The 18,381-nt window shown below is 44.5% G+C and overlaps 1 protein-coding gene across 2 annotated transcripts in view; it reads right to left on the bottom strand.

The window, feature by feature from the left end:
- Positions 1-18,381, bottom strand: part of Dgkd (diacylglycerol kinase delta) — a 97,812-nt gene that overhangs the window by 30,631 nt on the left and 48,800 nt on the right. For both annotated transcript variants that reach the window (XM_036173069.1, XM_036173070.1), the window contains exon 4: positions 141-245. In XM_036173069.1, coding sequence (XP_036028962.1) covers positions 141-245 — 105 coding nt within the window. The remainder of the gene's footprint in view (positions 1-140; positions 246-18,381) is intronic.

The following is an 18,381-nucleotide window of genomic DNA, read 5'->3' as shown; positions in this document are numbered from 1 at the left end:
GAAAGAAAGAGCCCTGGGCCTCAGTTTTACAACACACATTCTGGAGTCCACTCAGAAAATACTGGGGAAGGGAGTCCCGTTACTGCAAGAGCAAGAGAGGCAACAACAGGCACCCACAGAAAACATGCTTCTCTGTTAACCTCAAAATGCTCCCTGTTCTGGACAGTCTTGAGTGCTGCAATCCAATCTTCCATTTCTTTCCTGTTGTCGGCACACAAGATGAGCTTCCTACAGGGAGTGATGACCTGGAAGAAGAACACATTCCATGTACCTATGACCATGGCCAAGGCTGGTAGCTACAGAAGCTGTATCTACTCATGGGGAAAATACTTCACTTGGGTATTCACACTGAACAGATCATAAAAGTAGTTATCAAGTGTCACTATAAATCAAGATCAATCAATCTCAGCTGGGCAGTGGTGGCGCACACCTTTAATCCCAGCACTCAGAAGGCAGAGGCAGGCAGATCTCTGAGTTTGAGGCCAGCCTGGTCTACAGAGCGATTTCCAGAACGGCCAGGGCTACAAAGAGAAACCCTGTCTCGAGGAAACCAAAACCAAAAACAATCAATCTAACTCACAAGCCAAACGGCGAATGGTATTTCATTAGCTATCCACCAGCTAACAACTTTAATGAACACTGTGAACTCACTGCTCAGACATAAGAAAGAAGCCCTAGAAAACTGAAAAAGAGAAGTGGACACAGGAACATAGAGCTACTGCTCCAGAGAGCTTTCACTTAATGGCCAGCACTTAAATGGCATAGGAAGTCTGCTCCAGCAACACTAACTAAACTAACATGAGCAAGTGTCCCACATGCGACAACCAGCTTCTACAGTTAGGGACTAAGCAAGTTGGCTGGAATGATACACAACTAGCCAGCAAATGGAAAAGGAGTGCAGGGAGAGTTTATAAACTAGTGAGAAGCCACCTTCTGAGGAAGAAGCACTACAAACTCAGTCACAGAAGAGGAAACACTAATAATGAATGCAGGATGCTGCATCATTATAACCACGGAAGGGAAGAAGCAGCCTCTTTCCCTACCCATTTAGTAAAGTCAAAAAATTACATCTAGGCTTGTCAAAAGTGTGATTTAAAAAAAAAAAAGAGTTCTCAAATACTGATGGGAAGCAAACAGGTACAAGCATTTAAAAAAATAAGCTTTATTAAAATTGCCATAACCTCTTATTTTTTTTTATCTTTTTTAAGATTTACTTATTTATTATGTATACAGCATGTATTGACTGTAGGCCAGAAGATGGCACCAGATCTCATGGTTGCTGGGAATTGAACTCAGGACCTCTAGAAGAGCAGTCAGTGTTCTTAACCTCTGAGCCATCTCTCCAGCCCATAACCTCTTAATTTTGTCATATACAGGACCAACAAGCTCAGCAGGAATACAGGCGCTCACTACCAAACCTATGACCTGAGTTCAAGCCCCAGGACCTGCACAATGGAAGCAGAGAACCAACTCCTGCAAGTTGTCCTCTGACCTTCACACATGTACAATATGTGTGCACACACATAAACAGATACATGTAATATCCCAAATCAAATCTATACAAAACAAAGTTTGGGTAGAAGTATGTTTCTTATGTCTTTCCCCTCTATTTAGATCCCCTTAAGGAGAAAAGAAAGAAGAAAAGCTTCCTTCCACTTATAAGCTACATGTAAACAAAAAAGTATTTATATTTGCTCTCTAAACAGCAGCATACTACAGACATCACTTCCCACCTTTGCTTTCTCTCCTAATTGTATATCCTAGCCTTCATGCCTGACAGCACATAGCCCCTGGTTCTTCCTTAAAGGAGCACAGCAATCCATGATGCAGATCCACCAGCTGCTCAGCAGTCCTGTTTACCACTGGGAACTCTGCACTGTTTAAAATCATTTGCTAGTTCATGGAGTGACATAGTGAATGATCTTTTACTATTTTTACAGTGTATCTCTGGGCCAAATTCCTCGAAGTGGAATTTCCCTGAGAGAGAATAAATGCATATGTAACTTTGCTAATGTTGCCAAATTCTCTTCTGCAAGTGCTGAACCATTATTTGATTCCCACCAACAGGTTTAGAAAAATGCCTATTTCCAGGGAGGCTTCACAATCAAAGGATTTTAACTTCTGGATTTCTACCCATCTTAGCTATTTAAACTTCTAAGAAGACCCAATTCAGGAAGATGGCATTCAAGTGGCTACGATTCTGTCTGGGACTCAGAACACACAGAAGCAGAGCTCTTTCCAGCAACTGAGGTTCAACCCACAGAGAAGGAGCAGAACTGATTTCCACTAAAAGCTTTGTTCATTCTCAGGTTCCCAGGGTTCTCAGAATGAAGAATCTGAGGGTACACTGGCACAGGCTTGGGAAAAGCCAAGAGTATGCTAAAGTGAAGGCAAAGCCAGCAGAGGAGGAGCACGGCTTTCCTGAGACCAGAGACCCTGAAGGGCTTCCCTCCCACCACCCACACCCTCTGGCTTGCTGACGTCTGCTCCAGAGCTGAGTTTCCAAGGACACAAAAGTGAAGCTGCCACCCAGAGAAAACTCACATTGGAGAAACACAGACCTACAACCACCTCAGATGCTCACCAGGCCATAAGGACTACAGCATGAGGCCCAGAAGTGGGATTAGCAAGTGCTTCAGACATGGTGAGAGAAGATGGCAGGAACTGAAACCCTACTTATTATTCTTGGTCTTCTGCAAACTCTTCCTTAATGATTCACTCTAGGACGGGCTCAACAGGTGAACATTTTCATCAGCATAATAAAACACAGTCAGAGAAAGAATATGTCCTTGACACTGCATAGCTCAGCAATAACAGGGCATCAAGATGCTCACAGAGATGAACTATGAGGAGTTTACATGCCCTTCTATATCAATGCTATGTCTACTTCTTCCACAACTACAAGAGCAACTGCTGCATTATTCCAGACTCAGCATGCATTGGAAAATGGATCTTTGCCCCTCCCCTAATCTAGCCCTGCACATACTAAAGTAGGCAGTATCCACTGCAAAAGCGTTATGCTTAAAACCAGTGAGTTAACGAACCAAACAATAATATCATTTCCTTAGCCTAAATAGCAGAGCAAAGGCTAAGCTTGCAGAGAGATGTCAAGGAACTTGAGTTTGGATTTTCCTTTAAACCTGTATCTGTTCTATAGTAAAGAAACCCAAAACAGACACTGATGTAAACCTCACTTGGCCTCATGGTTGAATGTGGTAAGTCTCTGCTTCTCTTTTGGAAAGGGATGGCCAGACCTTTAGGAGGGACCCAATCTGCCTAAGACCAATACCACATTTTGGCCCCTGTACCCAAAGCTGCATAACTTGCAGCAGGTGCTTTTCCAACCTGTGTCTCCATTTCCCCATCTGAAAACACTTACTGATGGCCCCACTACATCTGAATGTCAGGGTGTATGTCAGCAGCACCTTGCAAAGCACTGTCCCAGCACTCTGCACCTAAGCCTTCCCACAGTCACTATCAGCTTTTCAGTCCTCCACCTTCAGTACTGCCCATGTGATATGACCAAAGGCAGTCTATGTGGACACTGCATTCCTTGACACGGTTCTAGCATAAACAGCCCAGCCAATGAAATGAGATCATCACAGCAAAGTCCTGTCGAATAAAATTATCCCCCTGGTCCTCTCCAATCAGTTTACCACCTTCCATATTTCTCAACTGCCCACAGACAATCCTGGGTCTGCCCTGTCTGTACCTATCCCTCATGCACCCTCATGATTGATACCCCAAGTGTTGTACCTGGCTCAGCCCCACAGTCCTCATCTCCCTGGAGAAACCCTCCAGGCAAGCCATACCACCTGCCAACAGATACCACAGAGACAAGAAGTGCCTTTTTCCCATGAGTTTATGTTGAACTTTAGAAAGAATACAGAGGTTGGAATTCTTAAAAACATTAAAAAAAAAAAAAAAATGTAGGCAAGCACAGTATGGCACACCTTTAAGTCCAGTACCCTAAGGCAGAGACAGAGGCAGGAGGCTAGCCTAGTCTACACACCAAGTTCCGGGCCAGCCAGAGCTCCATAGTGAGACCCTGTTTCAACAACAACAAAGAAAGGAAGAAGGAAGGGGGGGGGGGCGCAAGACAAAAAGAAAAGAAAAAAGAAAACCTATATATCTGCCCATGTTTGAGGACTGGCAAGATAGCTGAACAGGTAAAGCATGACAACCTGAGTCTGATCCCAAAAACTCACATCTAGGAGGAAAGAACTGAATCCTATCACACATGTGCTACGACACACACAAGATGAATAAATAAATGTAAAAAAATTAAAGAAAGAAAACTACATGCACAAGAGACAACAGGAGACAGACATCCAGCAATGAACATGAAAGGCTGTTAGGGATGTAATGATTCAGGGTTAGACTCAGATCTTAACTATATAATATTTGCTTGGTATTCTTCCCAAGAGAAATGCAAATTGAAATTCTAGAGTTAAAAGTGTCTTTTATTTGCATTTGTTTATTTATTATGTGTGGAAGGGTTTATGTAACAACACACATGTGGAGCTCAGAGTAAAGCTTGCAGAAGTCAGTTCCTTACCCAGCATCATCTCAACAGCCCTGAGATGCTTTTTAACCTACCAGAGCTCACAGTGGGACAGCAGTTACACTGATTCTCAATGGCAGAGTATAAGTTAACACAGCCTTTATGGAGAGCATACGGTAAAACCTAGCAAGCTTTCAAATACAGACTTTTAACTCAACAGAAGCACTTCTATAAATTTAATCTACCTTCACCTGCCCAAGAAACCACACACTGCATAGAAAGTTAGTCAGAGCAGCACTCCTAAAGACAGAAGAAATCACTCATGTGCTGACAGATACAAAGATGGCAGGAGACTGGCTACAGTAATTATTGTGTGTTTATATAGTAGACATCCATACTGCCACTGAGAAGACAGAACCTCTGCAGCACAGCTCCTAAGACATACAAACAACAAAAGCAAGCACAGCAACTGTGCGGTGCAGAGGGAAACGCAGTGTCAGTTAGGGGAATCTAAGAAGCTGGGGAATACTTCACATCTGTTTCTTACCATTTCTGCACCATTTACTGCCAACCCAAAGGACTAGTTAAGAAACAGCCTGAAGTTTACAATACACACCATGGCTCCAGAAAAGTGACTATGGACAAGAATTCTATTTGACTTAGGAATGGTGGTACAAGCCTTTAATTCCAGCATTCTTTAATGCCTGCAAAGGCAAGGAGTTCCAGGCCAGTCTAGTCTACACAAGACCCTGTTTAAAAAAAAAAAAAAAAAATCTGTCTAAAAGAACTTTTGCTTCTATCTCTTCAGACAAGTGCATGATTTCCCACGAGATAAGGAGAAACTTCCAGCAGCTGCAGCCCTGCCAACAGGAACACAAGAAGAATCTTCCTCCCAGGACACAAAGGGCAATCTGGTATCTCTCCTCTCAGCAGATCCCACCTAGGCACTGATCCACATGGACTCAAGACACTCAAGGTATCAGAAGAGCTACAGGTAGAATACTTGTCTAGTACAAGGCCCTGGGATCAAAACAAAGGAGCTACACTAGACACAGATGACTCTGTGTCTAAAAGGCAGAACTAAAAGCAGGTTGTGGTCCCACCTGCTGTGGCTGGTGGACAGTGGAGGTGTCAGATGGCAACACTGGCTAACAGGGATGGACACCTGCAACCTCAGGTGACCCACAGGGTGTTTTACTTACAGTGTCTGCCCAGCAAGCCTTCTTCACGCCCTAAAGAAGTCCTCACTCTCTCGAGGGAGACCCAGTGCAGCCAGATGGGGCTGCTCCAAGTACTACAGCAAATGAGGAAGCTAAGGGGCAGCCCCAGGCAGGCCAGGTTCACGGTGGCCCTCTACCCACAGCTGCTTCTTGTTTGGCAGAAGGGAAGACTGCAAAGCTTCTAGTTCCAGAACAGCAGGCAGTGGGCAAGGAGAGAACAAGAATGAATCTCAAGCTCTTCTGGGTTCACACAGCACAATGGGATAGCTCATCCCATTCCCTTCTTGCAGGGTGAGTGGCCTGAGGTTCAATGCACACCTCAGTAAGTCATCAACTGGCTGCCCCTCCCACCCTGACCACATTTTTCAAGAGTTCAAAACAGAAGACAGAGAAGTAAGACCTGGAGGATAATGCACCATCAGGGTGAAACTACCACTAAAACCATTGCAGGAAACAGCCTCCTACCATTAAGGTGAGGCCCTGCACCCAGAATGTTCAAAGGCCAAAACACGTGGAGCAGGGCAAAGCACAGAGTGGGCAGGGCAGGTATGCAGCCTGGATGCTGAGCCACTTGCTCTTCAGATTCCGTGAAGGCAAATCCAGCTAATACAGCTTTCCTTACTCCCCTAACAAAAAACAAATGAAAACCCTGGGCCACGAAAACACCGGCGAATGATAGCATAGGCTGGCAGACATTAGGAACACAGGAAGACCACAGTGGGCTCTCTCTAGTTCTCAACATCTGGATGTCCTGGAATGAGAGCTGAAGACAGGACCTAACATCACTGCTCATGTAGGAGAAAGCCCCACCACCTCCAAAGTCTCTCTCCAGCCAAGGCCCAGAGAAGAGGTAGCCTGATAAAACAAACCCACCACAGCAGAATGGCCAAGAGGCTCCCTACACCTGCCATACCCAGGGCACTCCAGCATAGACCTGTTCCCCAGCTACCAGATGGTATCCAGAAAAGGACAAGGAGGATGCAAAGCTACCTTCCTTGCACCCAGAAATAACAACCATTCTGTGGCAACAGAGGAAGTGCCAGTAGCAAATGAGTACATAGACAGCCATTCAACTCATCAGCCAAGGAAGGTGCATGGAGAGGTAAGATGAAAGAACATTGGACACCATGAAGAAGGCTACAATAAAAACAAACAAGGGGGATTGGGAGGTGGCTTAGTCAGTAAAGCTGCTCAAGCATTAGGACCTAAGTCCTAGGCAGAATCTACATAAAAATTTGGGCATAGTGGCACACTTGCAATCCCAAAGCTGAGAAGACAGAAGAAAGCCTAATTCCAGGTCTAAGTAAGAGACCACCCTGTCTCAAAAAAACAAGGAATGATACCCAAGGATGACCTCTGGCCTCTACACAAACACATATCTATGCACAACCCCCCACCCCCACCTCCACACACACAGAGCAACACCTCCAAAAGCTGGACACAAGGTGGAGAAACTGGGTCACACTGTCAGTTAGAATATAACACAGCATGACCACTCTGAAGATAGTGGATTCTTTAAAAAATTAAACATGCAGACTGGTGATACGGCTCAACAGGTAAAGGCTCTTGCACCAATCCTGACAACCCCAATTTCAATCCAGAGACCCACACAGCAGAGACAACTGAGTCCTCCAAGTTGTCCTCTAGCTTCCATAACTACACCATGACACATGCCACCGCCACCCCTAATAAATAAGTATAACAAAATCATTTTTAAAAAACTAAACATGCAACATCCATAAGACCCAGCAATCACTCTTCAGCATTCATTATGGGAGAACACACACCCATCCAATAGCCATGATGGTCACAGCAACCTTATTCATAATCACTGAACACAACTCTGAAGCTTTCCTTCCATAAACTATAAGCACCATGGCACATCCATACCATGGAATATACTCAGCAAAAAAAAAAAAAAAAAAAAGAACAGTGACTGATGCTCACAACTTAAGTCAAACTCCAGGAAACTATGCTGGACAGAAAAAGCCAATCCCAAGGGTATGTGCCATGAGAGTCTATTTGTACAACACTCCCCCAAATGATAAGGTTATATGCATGGCAAGTAGGCCAGTGGCTACAAGGGTTGCAGAAGGAAGTCTTGAGCAGAAACAAAGGGGAGCAGGAAGGAGCCTGAGAGAGAAGGCAATCCACTGGGTCTAGATGGTTTCAATGCTAGCATTATCTTCAGGACACATTCTGCAGTGTACAAGAGCTCTCCACTGAGGCACTGAAAATGAAGAGGTTATTTATAAGAAGCTATGATCAACAGCAATTAAGTCTGACATGGGAACACTGAGAAGTGACCTTACAATAGGCCACATTTCTTAAGAGGTCTGACTCAGCACTTATAAGAGTGCACCCTTATCTTGCTAAGACTCCCAGCTTGCCAAGGAAACAGTCCCAGACACACCTTCAGCACATATCCCAAGGAAAGGTGGTCCCAGTGCTCTCTGTACCAGGGCTAGGCACCAAGGGGAGCACTCAGTAAGCCTCTTAGCATAGTCGTTCTGTGAACCATGCCCTCTGGGTCAGATGCTGTAACAAATGGCCAGGCACTTGGCCTGTCCCATTAGAGTACTACCAAGAAAGAATTATGGGATAAGTGGAGCTGAGGAATTCATGAACGAAGACAGTTGGCAGAGCCCTCCCTAGAGAGTAGTCTGCCCAGCACCCACTTCAACAAGAATGCTGGGAACAACCTCAGGAGTCCCATGTATACACCAAAGGAGGGTTGAAGTCTTCTTGCCAACTGCCCTCAGAGGCGAGTGATTGCCTCCAGCCACTCAGCACCCCAAGTTAGACACCACCTCTAGATCCCACCTCCTCTCTAACTCCTTTCTTCCTCAGAAATTAAGCAGTATTTTTTATTTGAACAAACAGGTAAGACCCCTGTTTGTAGACAAACACTAGAAGACAAAAGTGAGCCTCACAGAACACAATGTGATGTATAAGAAATGGAGACCAGGATAAAAAGAAAGAAAGAAACCCCACAGGGAGTGGTACCCAGGTGACTCAAGAGCAAAGATGGAATGGGTGATGAGATCCAACAGGTGAACTAAACAAGGCAAGACAGAGAGGGTGGGCCATGCAGGCCCCATAATACAATAACTTATACTGCAGATAAAAACCCAACAGCTTCTTCACAAAGGCTGGCTTCTGACTCATGTCTCCAGCAATACTCTGCATACTCCACTGAAAACGGACAGGCAGCAGTCAAGAAGCCTTTGGGAGGCAGCTTAGCAATCCAGCACCAGGGCAGAGAGAAGAGGGCTGGGCCCTAATGTGCTCTGAAGACCACAGGAGTTGTGGACAAGCCAGATGGGTAAGAGAAAGAGTCAACAGGCCCCTCGGGCAATGGATAAGGCCCACTTCCATGGGAGACCAGGGCACCAGGGGTGAAGGAAGCTGAGTTGAGAGGTAGGGATCAGTAGTTCTGCTTGAGACACGGTGACTCAATGTGTCTATATTGAAGCTGTGGCCAATGTCTTGTCACATCCATAAAGTCATCATCTTGCCATCAGTGTGTTACATTACTAATGAAACTACTCATTAGCACCTCACATGCCATTCCTATTCACGGCAGACACCAGCACAAACTGAGCTGTTGAAGAGCTCCTGCTGCCTGTTATTTTTACTTGTTGTGTGATATTTTGATTGCATTCTGACAATAAAGTTTGTTTTGAATCAGAGGGTGGAGCTAGCCACTAGCTGACCAAAATTAACCATAGATTATTTGGAAGACTGAGGACAGACAGAGAAACAGGAAGTAGTTAAGGCAGAGCTTAGAAAGGATCTCAGTCCTTTTTTGGATGGAGGAACTTCTGGAAGCAATAGGAAGTCACTGGTCGCTTCCCCACAGCTTCTCTGATCTTTCAGGTTCTTACCACATTTGACTCCTAATTTTTTATTAATAAAGAATAATTTGATAAACACATTTACTGTTCCTTTCCTGGCCAGATAAACAAATACTTACCACCATGTGACAAGTTTCTACAGTATTCACGACAGCAATATGTTCTACAGGTTGGCAGCCCAGAAGCCACGCCATCTATACCTGTGTAAGTACACACTATGGTATTTGTGCAGATCCTATTACTAAGTAGTACATGCATCACAGTTTTGGGGAGCAATGTCATAGTATCTGGTCTAGCTAAAGATGTGCAGACCTGGTAATTCTATCCCTAGAAACACATGCCCGAGACTTTTGCCTATATGCCAGGAACACAAAGATAATTATGTCCTTGGCACATAAATCTAGGAAACACAGGGCTCTACAAGTATGATACCACTAAGTCAAGTTTTAAACCAGCTAGGCAGCACTACCTAGTGTTCCACCTATATATGCCTGTAGAACAGCAAGCAAAACAAGATGAACACCAAACTCAGACCACTAGCAGAAGAGAAGTGAGACTGGGGAGGGAAGACTATCCAAGAGCTTCGTCCTTCAGTGAATACCCACGTGTCTTTGGCTAGGAAGCAGAGTGGCTTTTGAATGCCTTAAATGTTTCAGCATAAAAAAGAGATGCAGAACAGATATAATAACACAACTATGGTTTATATTCAAAGCTCAGAAATATAAGAGGCTAGCTGGTGGGCTGAAGAGATGGCTCAGAGGTTAAGAGCACTGGCGCTCTTCCAGAAGAATTGGGTTTAATTCCCAGCATCCACATGGCAGCTCACAACTATCTGTAACTCCAGTTCCAGAGGATCTGACATTGTCACATGGACAAATGCACACATTAAATAAAATTTAAAAAATTTTTTAAAAAATAAATAAATAAAATAAAGGCTAGTTGGCAACCACACCAGTGGACCCCTTGACTGAGGAAATGGGAGGGTCTCCTGAGACCACAGTTGAAGGACCTCCCTTGGGCCATCTTCCTGGGCCAGAAGCTATATTTAGGGGGTCTCCTGAGTCTACAGCAGACAACTATTTTCAGAGAGCCTCTCAGATGCCATTCTACTGTGTAGCTACCTGAGTCCTCAGAGTGGCTAAGGTCTCAGAAGCACAGCTGATGCTTTAGGCAGGGAAGGGGGAGGCACCACCTATTCCTCTCTGAGGAAGCTTTCAGAAGAGACCCCAAAAAAAAAAAAAAAAAAAAAAAAAAAAAAAAAAAACCTTACCCCAAACACGCGATCAGTGAATTCAAAGGATGACCACCACCACAAACTCGAGACTCTTCCCTAACTGTGGACACATGTCTTACATGGCTGAGGGTGTGAACAGATGCCTTAGGGTGAAAACCTAGCTCTAAGTAGATCAGAACATGGCAGGACAGGTGTGGTCTACACACTGCACTGTCTGCTCTGGGATAACAGTGAAATCATCCCTTCCGCCACAGCTTGGAACCTTTGGGATGAATCAGAGAAATCTGCAGCATTTCTTCTGGAAGTTAAGAACAGAAGGATGTTTCTAGCATGTACGTGAAGTCAGAGCTTTAAAGACCTTCCTCTTTTCAGAAATAGTCCTTCTCATTCTCCAGGAAAGCCTTCCCTCTTATCCCAAGACCCTAACTGTCTCCCATGAGCTCTGTCTCTGACCCATTGCTCTCCACTCTGCAGCTATTTCAAGTGTTTCTGCATCCAAGAGAACGGCACAGGTGGGAAGACGTTTTCCAGTCAACAGCAACCTGTGGGTCACACAGCTGGACCAGGGACACAGAACTGGAACACCAGAACACTACCATTCAGTCACTGACTGGGGAGGTGGCCAGCAGTGTCTGCACAGAACAGGATTGGGAAATGCTTTGCTAAATATAGCTCCTGGCTCAGGAAGGTGGCCCAGAAAGGGTCTGGAGCCCAGGGCGATTCCTGTCACTTCCTGTTACTCACATCCTGCTCTTCTGGTGCAGCTCTGGCCCCTGGGTACCCATGTGCTGTTCCCTAACTGGAAGCACCCCAGACAGATCATTCACAGCAGCTGGGATGTGTGTAGACCTTGGAACACGAAACAGATACCACCACCACCACCACCACCACCACCACCACCACCACCACCCACCCACCCACCCACCCACCACACCCCACCTGAGTAGAAAAAGCTCAAGACAGGTCCAGGCCTCCACAGGGTCCCACAGGTTTCCGCCATCCAGCCCATAGCCATGACAGGGAATTTTGGCAGGATGGCTGCCACATGCTTCCTGCAATCCCCCACTGGAACTAGGAGCAAGGAGGACTGAAAGGGGGACATGGGCACTGGCTCCTACCCCAATCAAGAAGCCATCTGCAAAAGACACCACTTCCAAAGAAAAACTGGTTTCCCCAACGGAGTCTCATTGGGTATATTACTACAGGCCCTGTCTCATTACAGACAGGCTACATGGCCAGAAGTAGTCGCAGCACATAATGAACCCAATGGTATTTTGTGGACTTTTTCTCATATTACTTTGTTTTGGTATTTTTTTGTTTTACTTGTATATTTCTGCTTTTGTGTTTTTATGGGTTGTGAGCATAGGTGTTTCTTTTTCTATTCTGATTTGTTTGGTTTGGGGTTTTGTTTTTTGTTGTTGTTTGCCTGTTTGCTCTCCAAAGAGAAAAGGAAGGAAAGGACACCTGGGAAGAGTCAGAGAAGAAACCATGATTGGAATATATTGTATGAAAAAAAAATGTAATAAAAAAAAAGAAAGAAAGAACTGGAGGCAAGGAAGGGCTGCGTCAAAGCTGGCAGGTGCCACCAAAGCAAAGCCATTTGGCCATTCTACCCTTTCAGTCCAGGAAGCCCAGGCATGGAGCAAACAGCCCAGCATGTGATCTATCCAAAAGTCTTTTGTTAAAGAAACAAAAAGTGAAATAAAGCAAAAAGAGAAAGTTCTATCTAAAAATGGAAAATGATGACCATGTGTTATCTTCTTCATAGCTGCTGCTGCTGCTTCATTAAATTCAGTTGTGTTCAGCTGTGGGACACTGCCTGTGTTGACCTTGGCTGAATGAGTGGGATGTGCCTCTGGGAGGAAAGGAAGTGTCTACAGAAGGAACCTCTGGTTCAGGAGCTGAAAGCCGTGGAACATCTCCTGCAGCTGTCTGTGGCAGCTGACAGGTTCTATACAGGAGGTCTGAGAACCACTCTAGGTGTCTAAACCGGAGAGGTTATGAGTGTCCATGACGGACACGCAGGGCAGACTGGAAGATGACGAGCACACCGTGGCACAGAAAGAGCCTCCCGCTGCAACAGTATCAAAAGCCAGTCGCCTACATGACAGGACACAGTCTGAAAACTACTGGTTTGTATAGGACCTCCCAACCTTGACATTACTACATTTTGAGCCAAATAATTCTCTGTAACAGGGCTGTCCCCACAAAGCTGTAGTAGTTGGGTATAGTGGCACACATTCTGAATACAGAAATCAGATCTCTGAATTCAAGGCCAGCTTGGTCTATACATACTAACTTTCAGGCCAGCCAAAGATATATATAGTGAGACTGTGTTTCCAAACTCAAAATGAAACAAAAACAACAGCAATAACAACAACAACAACAACAATACATCTGTAGAGTTGAGGGACTGTGTAACAAGCAACCTGTACTCCATCCTGTAGAGGCCAGCAGTACACAACAGTCACTGTGTCTCCAAATGTCCCTTTCAGGAGCATGCACCTCCAACTCTTTCTCCCCGTTGATGCTACGGAATCCATGTTTGAGATCTGCATAATACTGCTCATTTCTAGACTCTCGGCTGTAATACTTACAGAAAAGGGATAGAAATGAAATAGCATAATGGAAACACTCCATGGTCTTCTGCTAGGATACACTAGGTTCCTAAAACCTCTTTGTGCACAAATATACAGTGAAAATCACCAGAAGTCTGGAGCAGCCATTTAGACTCTACACAACTGTAATCAAGGAAATAACAGAAATCCTGTATTTGTTAATATACAAATTTTAAACCTATAAGGAAACATATCTCAGTAAGTTTAGATCTTTACCTTTTTTGTTTGTTTATTTGTTTGTCTGTCTGTTTTGGTTTTTCAAGACAAGGTTTCTCTGTATGTAGTAGCTGTCCTGGAACTCACTCTGTAGACTAGGCTATCCTGGAACTCAGAGAGATCTACCTGCCTCTGCCTCCCTAGTGCTGAGATTAAAGGTGTGCACCACCACTGACTAGCTAGGTCTTTACTTCATATAAAAGCTTAATAGATTAGAAATCACTATGGGCAAGTTCCAGAAACAAGGGCCAAGACAAGATAAGCAGTTCCAAGCAGAGCTTGCAGCTATACTGTGGGGAGGGTGTTATCAATCCTGAAAACCTTGCTAGAGAAAGCTGGGACAGCAGAAAGGCAAGTACTCCTGCTGTGGACTACAAGGGATAGTGAGGGGAGAAGGGAATGGAAAGGCTTTGGCCTCGATTCTGACAGCTACCAACCCATATTTATCCACTTTTCTCTGCCAATAGTTATCGGATGGAATTCTGTATATGCCAAAGTACACCACTGACAACAGTACAATTAAAGGGGTTGCTCTTAGGCAACCATGATAGCTCAAAGCCTATGTGCAGTCCTCTGACCATTGGAAGTGGACCTGACTAAGCAGTGACATTGCCCAGAGCAGAGAAGCAAGGGCAGTAGTAGACATTTACTCATAAATCAGTCTTGGGGATGTTTCTAAGCCCAACGCTTGCAGGAGTTAAATAAGCCACCACAGCAGCACAGGATGCAAACCAAAAGCAAAAGGCTGTACAGGATCCACAGGGAATTTGTGAAGAGACATATTCAGAGTACACACATCTAACAACTGAGAAAGCAATCTTTATGTCATGTGTACTTTATCACAATCAAAAAGGCCTGAATGAACATAAAGAATGACATATGTATATTATACAACGTATTTTTTTTTTTTAAGAACCATTAAAGGCAGGGCATACAATGCCTATAAGTTCACATCTCATGGGACTACTGGATCATTTTTTCCTCTTTCTTCTGATTGTCTATATTTTTCAGTCTACAGCAAACAGTATTTGCATTAACTACTTTTCTACTTTTCATGGAAAGGAAGCATGGCATCAGGCAGGCAGGACAGCAGGAACAGCTGGAGCTCATATCTGAAATAAGCAGCAAGCAAAGAGGGAGGGCTTGAAATGAGTGGCACCTTTAAACCAAAGCCTCCAGTGACATACTTCCTCTAGCAAGGCCACACAGCCTAAACTACCCAAAATGAGAACCAAGGATTCAAATACCAAAAACTATGGGGGACATTTCATCACACCACAGCACTCAAAAAAATTGTCCATACAAAACGATTCTCTGAGGGCCAGTGAGATGGCTCAGCAAGTAAAGGCACTGATGCCAAGTTTGACAACTTAAGTGCAATCCCCAAGACCCACATGATGGAAGCAGAGAACTGATCTCCACACATGTCATGGTATGGGTGTGTAAACACACACACACACACACACACACACACACACACCAACAATCAAAGTAAAAAACAAAAACAAAAACAAAAACCCTGCACCTGAGGCAACCCCTCCTCAAACACAGCTCTCTAGCTGATGAAGCCTAGGCCTAGACAAAACACTACACATCTGGGGTAGCAGAAGAAGAGTTAGGCTGACATCACCAGGTGGGCCTCCAGCACCATTCTTACAGGAGACTCAGAAGCAACCACCCACTGGCCCTTGCTTGATCCCTGCAGCAGGCATCTTGCTTCCAAAAGAAACCTTGACGGAGACTCCTCATCCTAAGAATAGTGGGAACAGAAAAAACAGCAGGGAGCTGAGTTTCCACCCTCCACTGGGATGTTAAACCAGTCCTTCCTATGGAAGAAAAAGAAACCTCTAACTCTTCAGCTAAATATCCAAATATAATCTTAGCTGAGATACCATCTTCATCATCACAGAAAGCAAAGAAATGGAATCGTCCAGTTATCTCCCAGTTGTCAAAAATAAATTAACTCACTGTCTCAGTAGTGACAATCTAACCTCAAACAGGCAGCAATATCAAGGAACCTGACAACAATACAGTAAAGCTGAAGAAAAGAACCTCTTTTTGAGTTGTTAGGTCCCGTAGGGTCCCCAAACATTACATTGTCATTGCTCTTGGTTACCCTCCAGAACTTGGCAGTAAGACTCTATTACTGAAAATACCACACACTTGAGTGTAGAAGAATCTTAAAGGGTCTTATTAATAAGAACAAACCTGGAGCTGGGTATTGGGGTGAATGCTGAAAGATCAGAGAAGCAGAACAAGCCACAGCTTCCTCACCTCGACAATTCCTCAGCTGATCCTGTTTCCTCAGACTGGAAGCCTCTGTGTCCTCATCTGAATGGATCTCAGCTGAACTGCTGCTAAAAGCCTAAAAGCTTAACTAGCTTAGTTCCTGTTTTTCATGCTTTATATACCTTTCTGCTTTCTGACATCACTTCCTGAGATTAAAGGCTCATATTGCCATTCCTGGCTGTTTCCAGTGTGGCTTTAAACTCACAGAGATCCAGGCGGATCTCTGCCTCTGGAATGCTAGGATTAAAAGCGTGTGCTACTACTGTCTGACCTCTATGTTTAATACTGTGGCTGTTCTGTTTTCTGACCCCAGATAAGTTTATTAGGGTGCACAATATTTTGGGGAACACAATATCACTACACTTGAGTCATAAAACATGGAGAAAATCAAGTGGGTACTAACCTGGAAGCTTTATCCCTACTGGCTAGATTTCACAGTGCTAGAGGGTGCAATGCACACTACCAGACCAAAAAAAGTAATCAATCTCACCTAAGATGAACCCTGTGATCTATAACATTCATCTTGGCAAGATATGCCCACTAGTACATGACTGTTAGAGAAGTAACTACACACTTTCTGATTGGATTTAAGACCCACTCCATGACATAGAACCCATATCTGGCACAGTTATCAGGACCAAAACTCCGTGATGAAACAGATCACAGGACCTAGGAGAAAACCTGCTATTCTACTAAATGGACATAGTATTATAACAACTCCTAATGAATTACTGCTATACCCACAGATTAGTGCATCTCTCAGCCCTCAACAGGAAAGCTTCTTGCAAGAGATGAGGAGTATCACAGAACCACACAAGTGGTTAACATGTGGAGAATAAGTATAAAGGGCTCAGTCCTAATGGGACAGCTCACCCTCCCACCAAGTCTCAGGGACCTTCTTAGAAAATGGGTCAGGGCCAGGCAGTGGTGGTGCATGTCTTTAATCCCAATACTCTGGAAGCAGAGGCAGGCAGATTTCTGTGAGTTCAAGGCCAGCCTGGTCTATGGAGCAAGTTCCAGGACAGCCAAAGCTACAGAGAGAAATCCTGTCTCCAAAAACCAAACACACACACACACACACACACACACACACACACAAAAGGTTACAGAAAATGGGTCAGAAAGATTTTAAGAGCCACTAGTGGTTGATGACAGGTAAACAGAGCTTTCCAAACACAAGAGGGCAGCTGCACAAATGAACTCATAGTGGCTACATGCCACCATGTTCCCCACCATGATGATAATGGACTGAACCTCTGAAACTGTAGGCAAACCACCCCAATTAAATGTTTTCATTTGTAAGAGTTGCCATGGTCATGCTGTCTCTTCACAGCAATAAAAACCCTAACTAAGACAAATTGTTACCAGGGACTGGGGTATTGCTGTGATAGGCCTGACCATGTTTTTGTTTGGAGTAATCTGGACTTTGGTACTTAGGGTTAGGACAGCAGTGGAATGCTTTAAGCACTGCTTGGTGGGCCGTACCAGTAGAAGCATGGAAGACAGTGGTGCTGAGAATGATTTGAACTGTGAGGATCAAGAAGTTTCAGAGGAGAAAAATGTCAGTATGTGGCCTAGAGACTGGTCTTGTGATATTTTGGTGAAAAAAGTGGCTGCCTTCTGCCCTTGTCTGAAAAGTATGCCTAAGGATAAAGTGCAGAGGAAATCTCAAAACAGCCTACTATAGACTCTGTTGTGTGGTTCTTATTGTTAACTCTGATGAAGATTTATGATGAAAAGGAGCAAGCTAAGCAAGGAAAAATAAGGAGAAAAAGGGCAACAGGAAGTAGAACAGAGCTAAGTCCTCTGTTCCAGGAGATAAACAGACTAAGAAATGGAATAAAGGGAGTGGTGATTAGGGCAAGATCCCATCCAGCAGTTTCCAACTTGTGAAAAGGAATTAAAGCAAAGTTTAGAGTCGGGTGTGGTGGTGCACGACTTTAATCCCAGCACTTGGAAGGCAAAGGCTGCTGGAACTCTGAGTTCAAGGCCAGCCAGGTCTACAGAGGCAGTTTCAGGAGAGCCAAGCTTAGGCAGTGAAGGTAAAAACAGAAAATTAGTAAAAATGTAATTGAATGAGGTGGGTACATGCTAGCCCCAGCAAGCAGCAGAACTTGGCAATTTCAGCCACATGGTTCTGGCTTTAGAGTTAAGGAAGAAATGGATTATGGAACTTGTCTCCATACCTAGGAAGGCTGCTGAGGCCAGGCATATGTCAGGGGTGTCCCTGAATGGAGGGCTAGAGAGGTCATTGCATGAAGCTATGAAGTTGAAACCCAGATTGCCTTGGAGAACCCAAGGTGTTAGAGATGCCAGAGTCACGGGACACCTGCTGAGGAGAGCTGCAGGAATGGAGCAAGGAATGAAGCCAGCCCCAGAGAAAGAAGTGTATTGCAGTCAACAAAGCTGAAAGGAGTTGGGGATCCGAAGGGTGTTTTGACAT

Source organism: Onychomys torridus, chromosome 23 (assembly GCF_903995425.1).
Source record: "Onychomys torridus chromosome 23, mOncTor1.1, whole genome shotgun sequence".
Lineage (NCBI taxonomy): Eukaryota > Metazoa > Chordata > Mammalia > Rodentia > Cricetidae > Onychomys > Onychomys torridus.
This window is presented reverse-complemented; position numbering and strand designations above follow the sequence as displayed.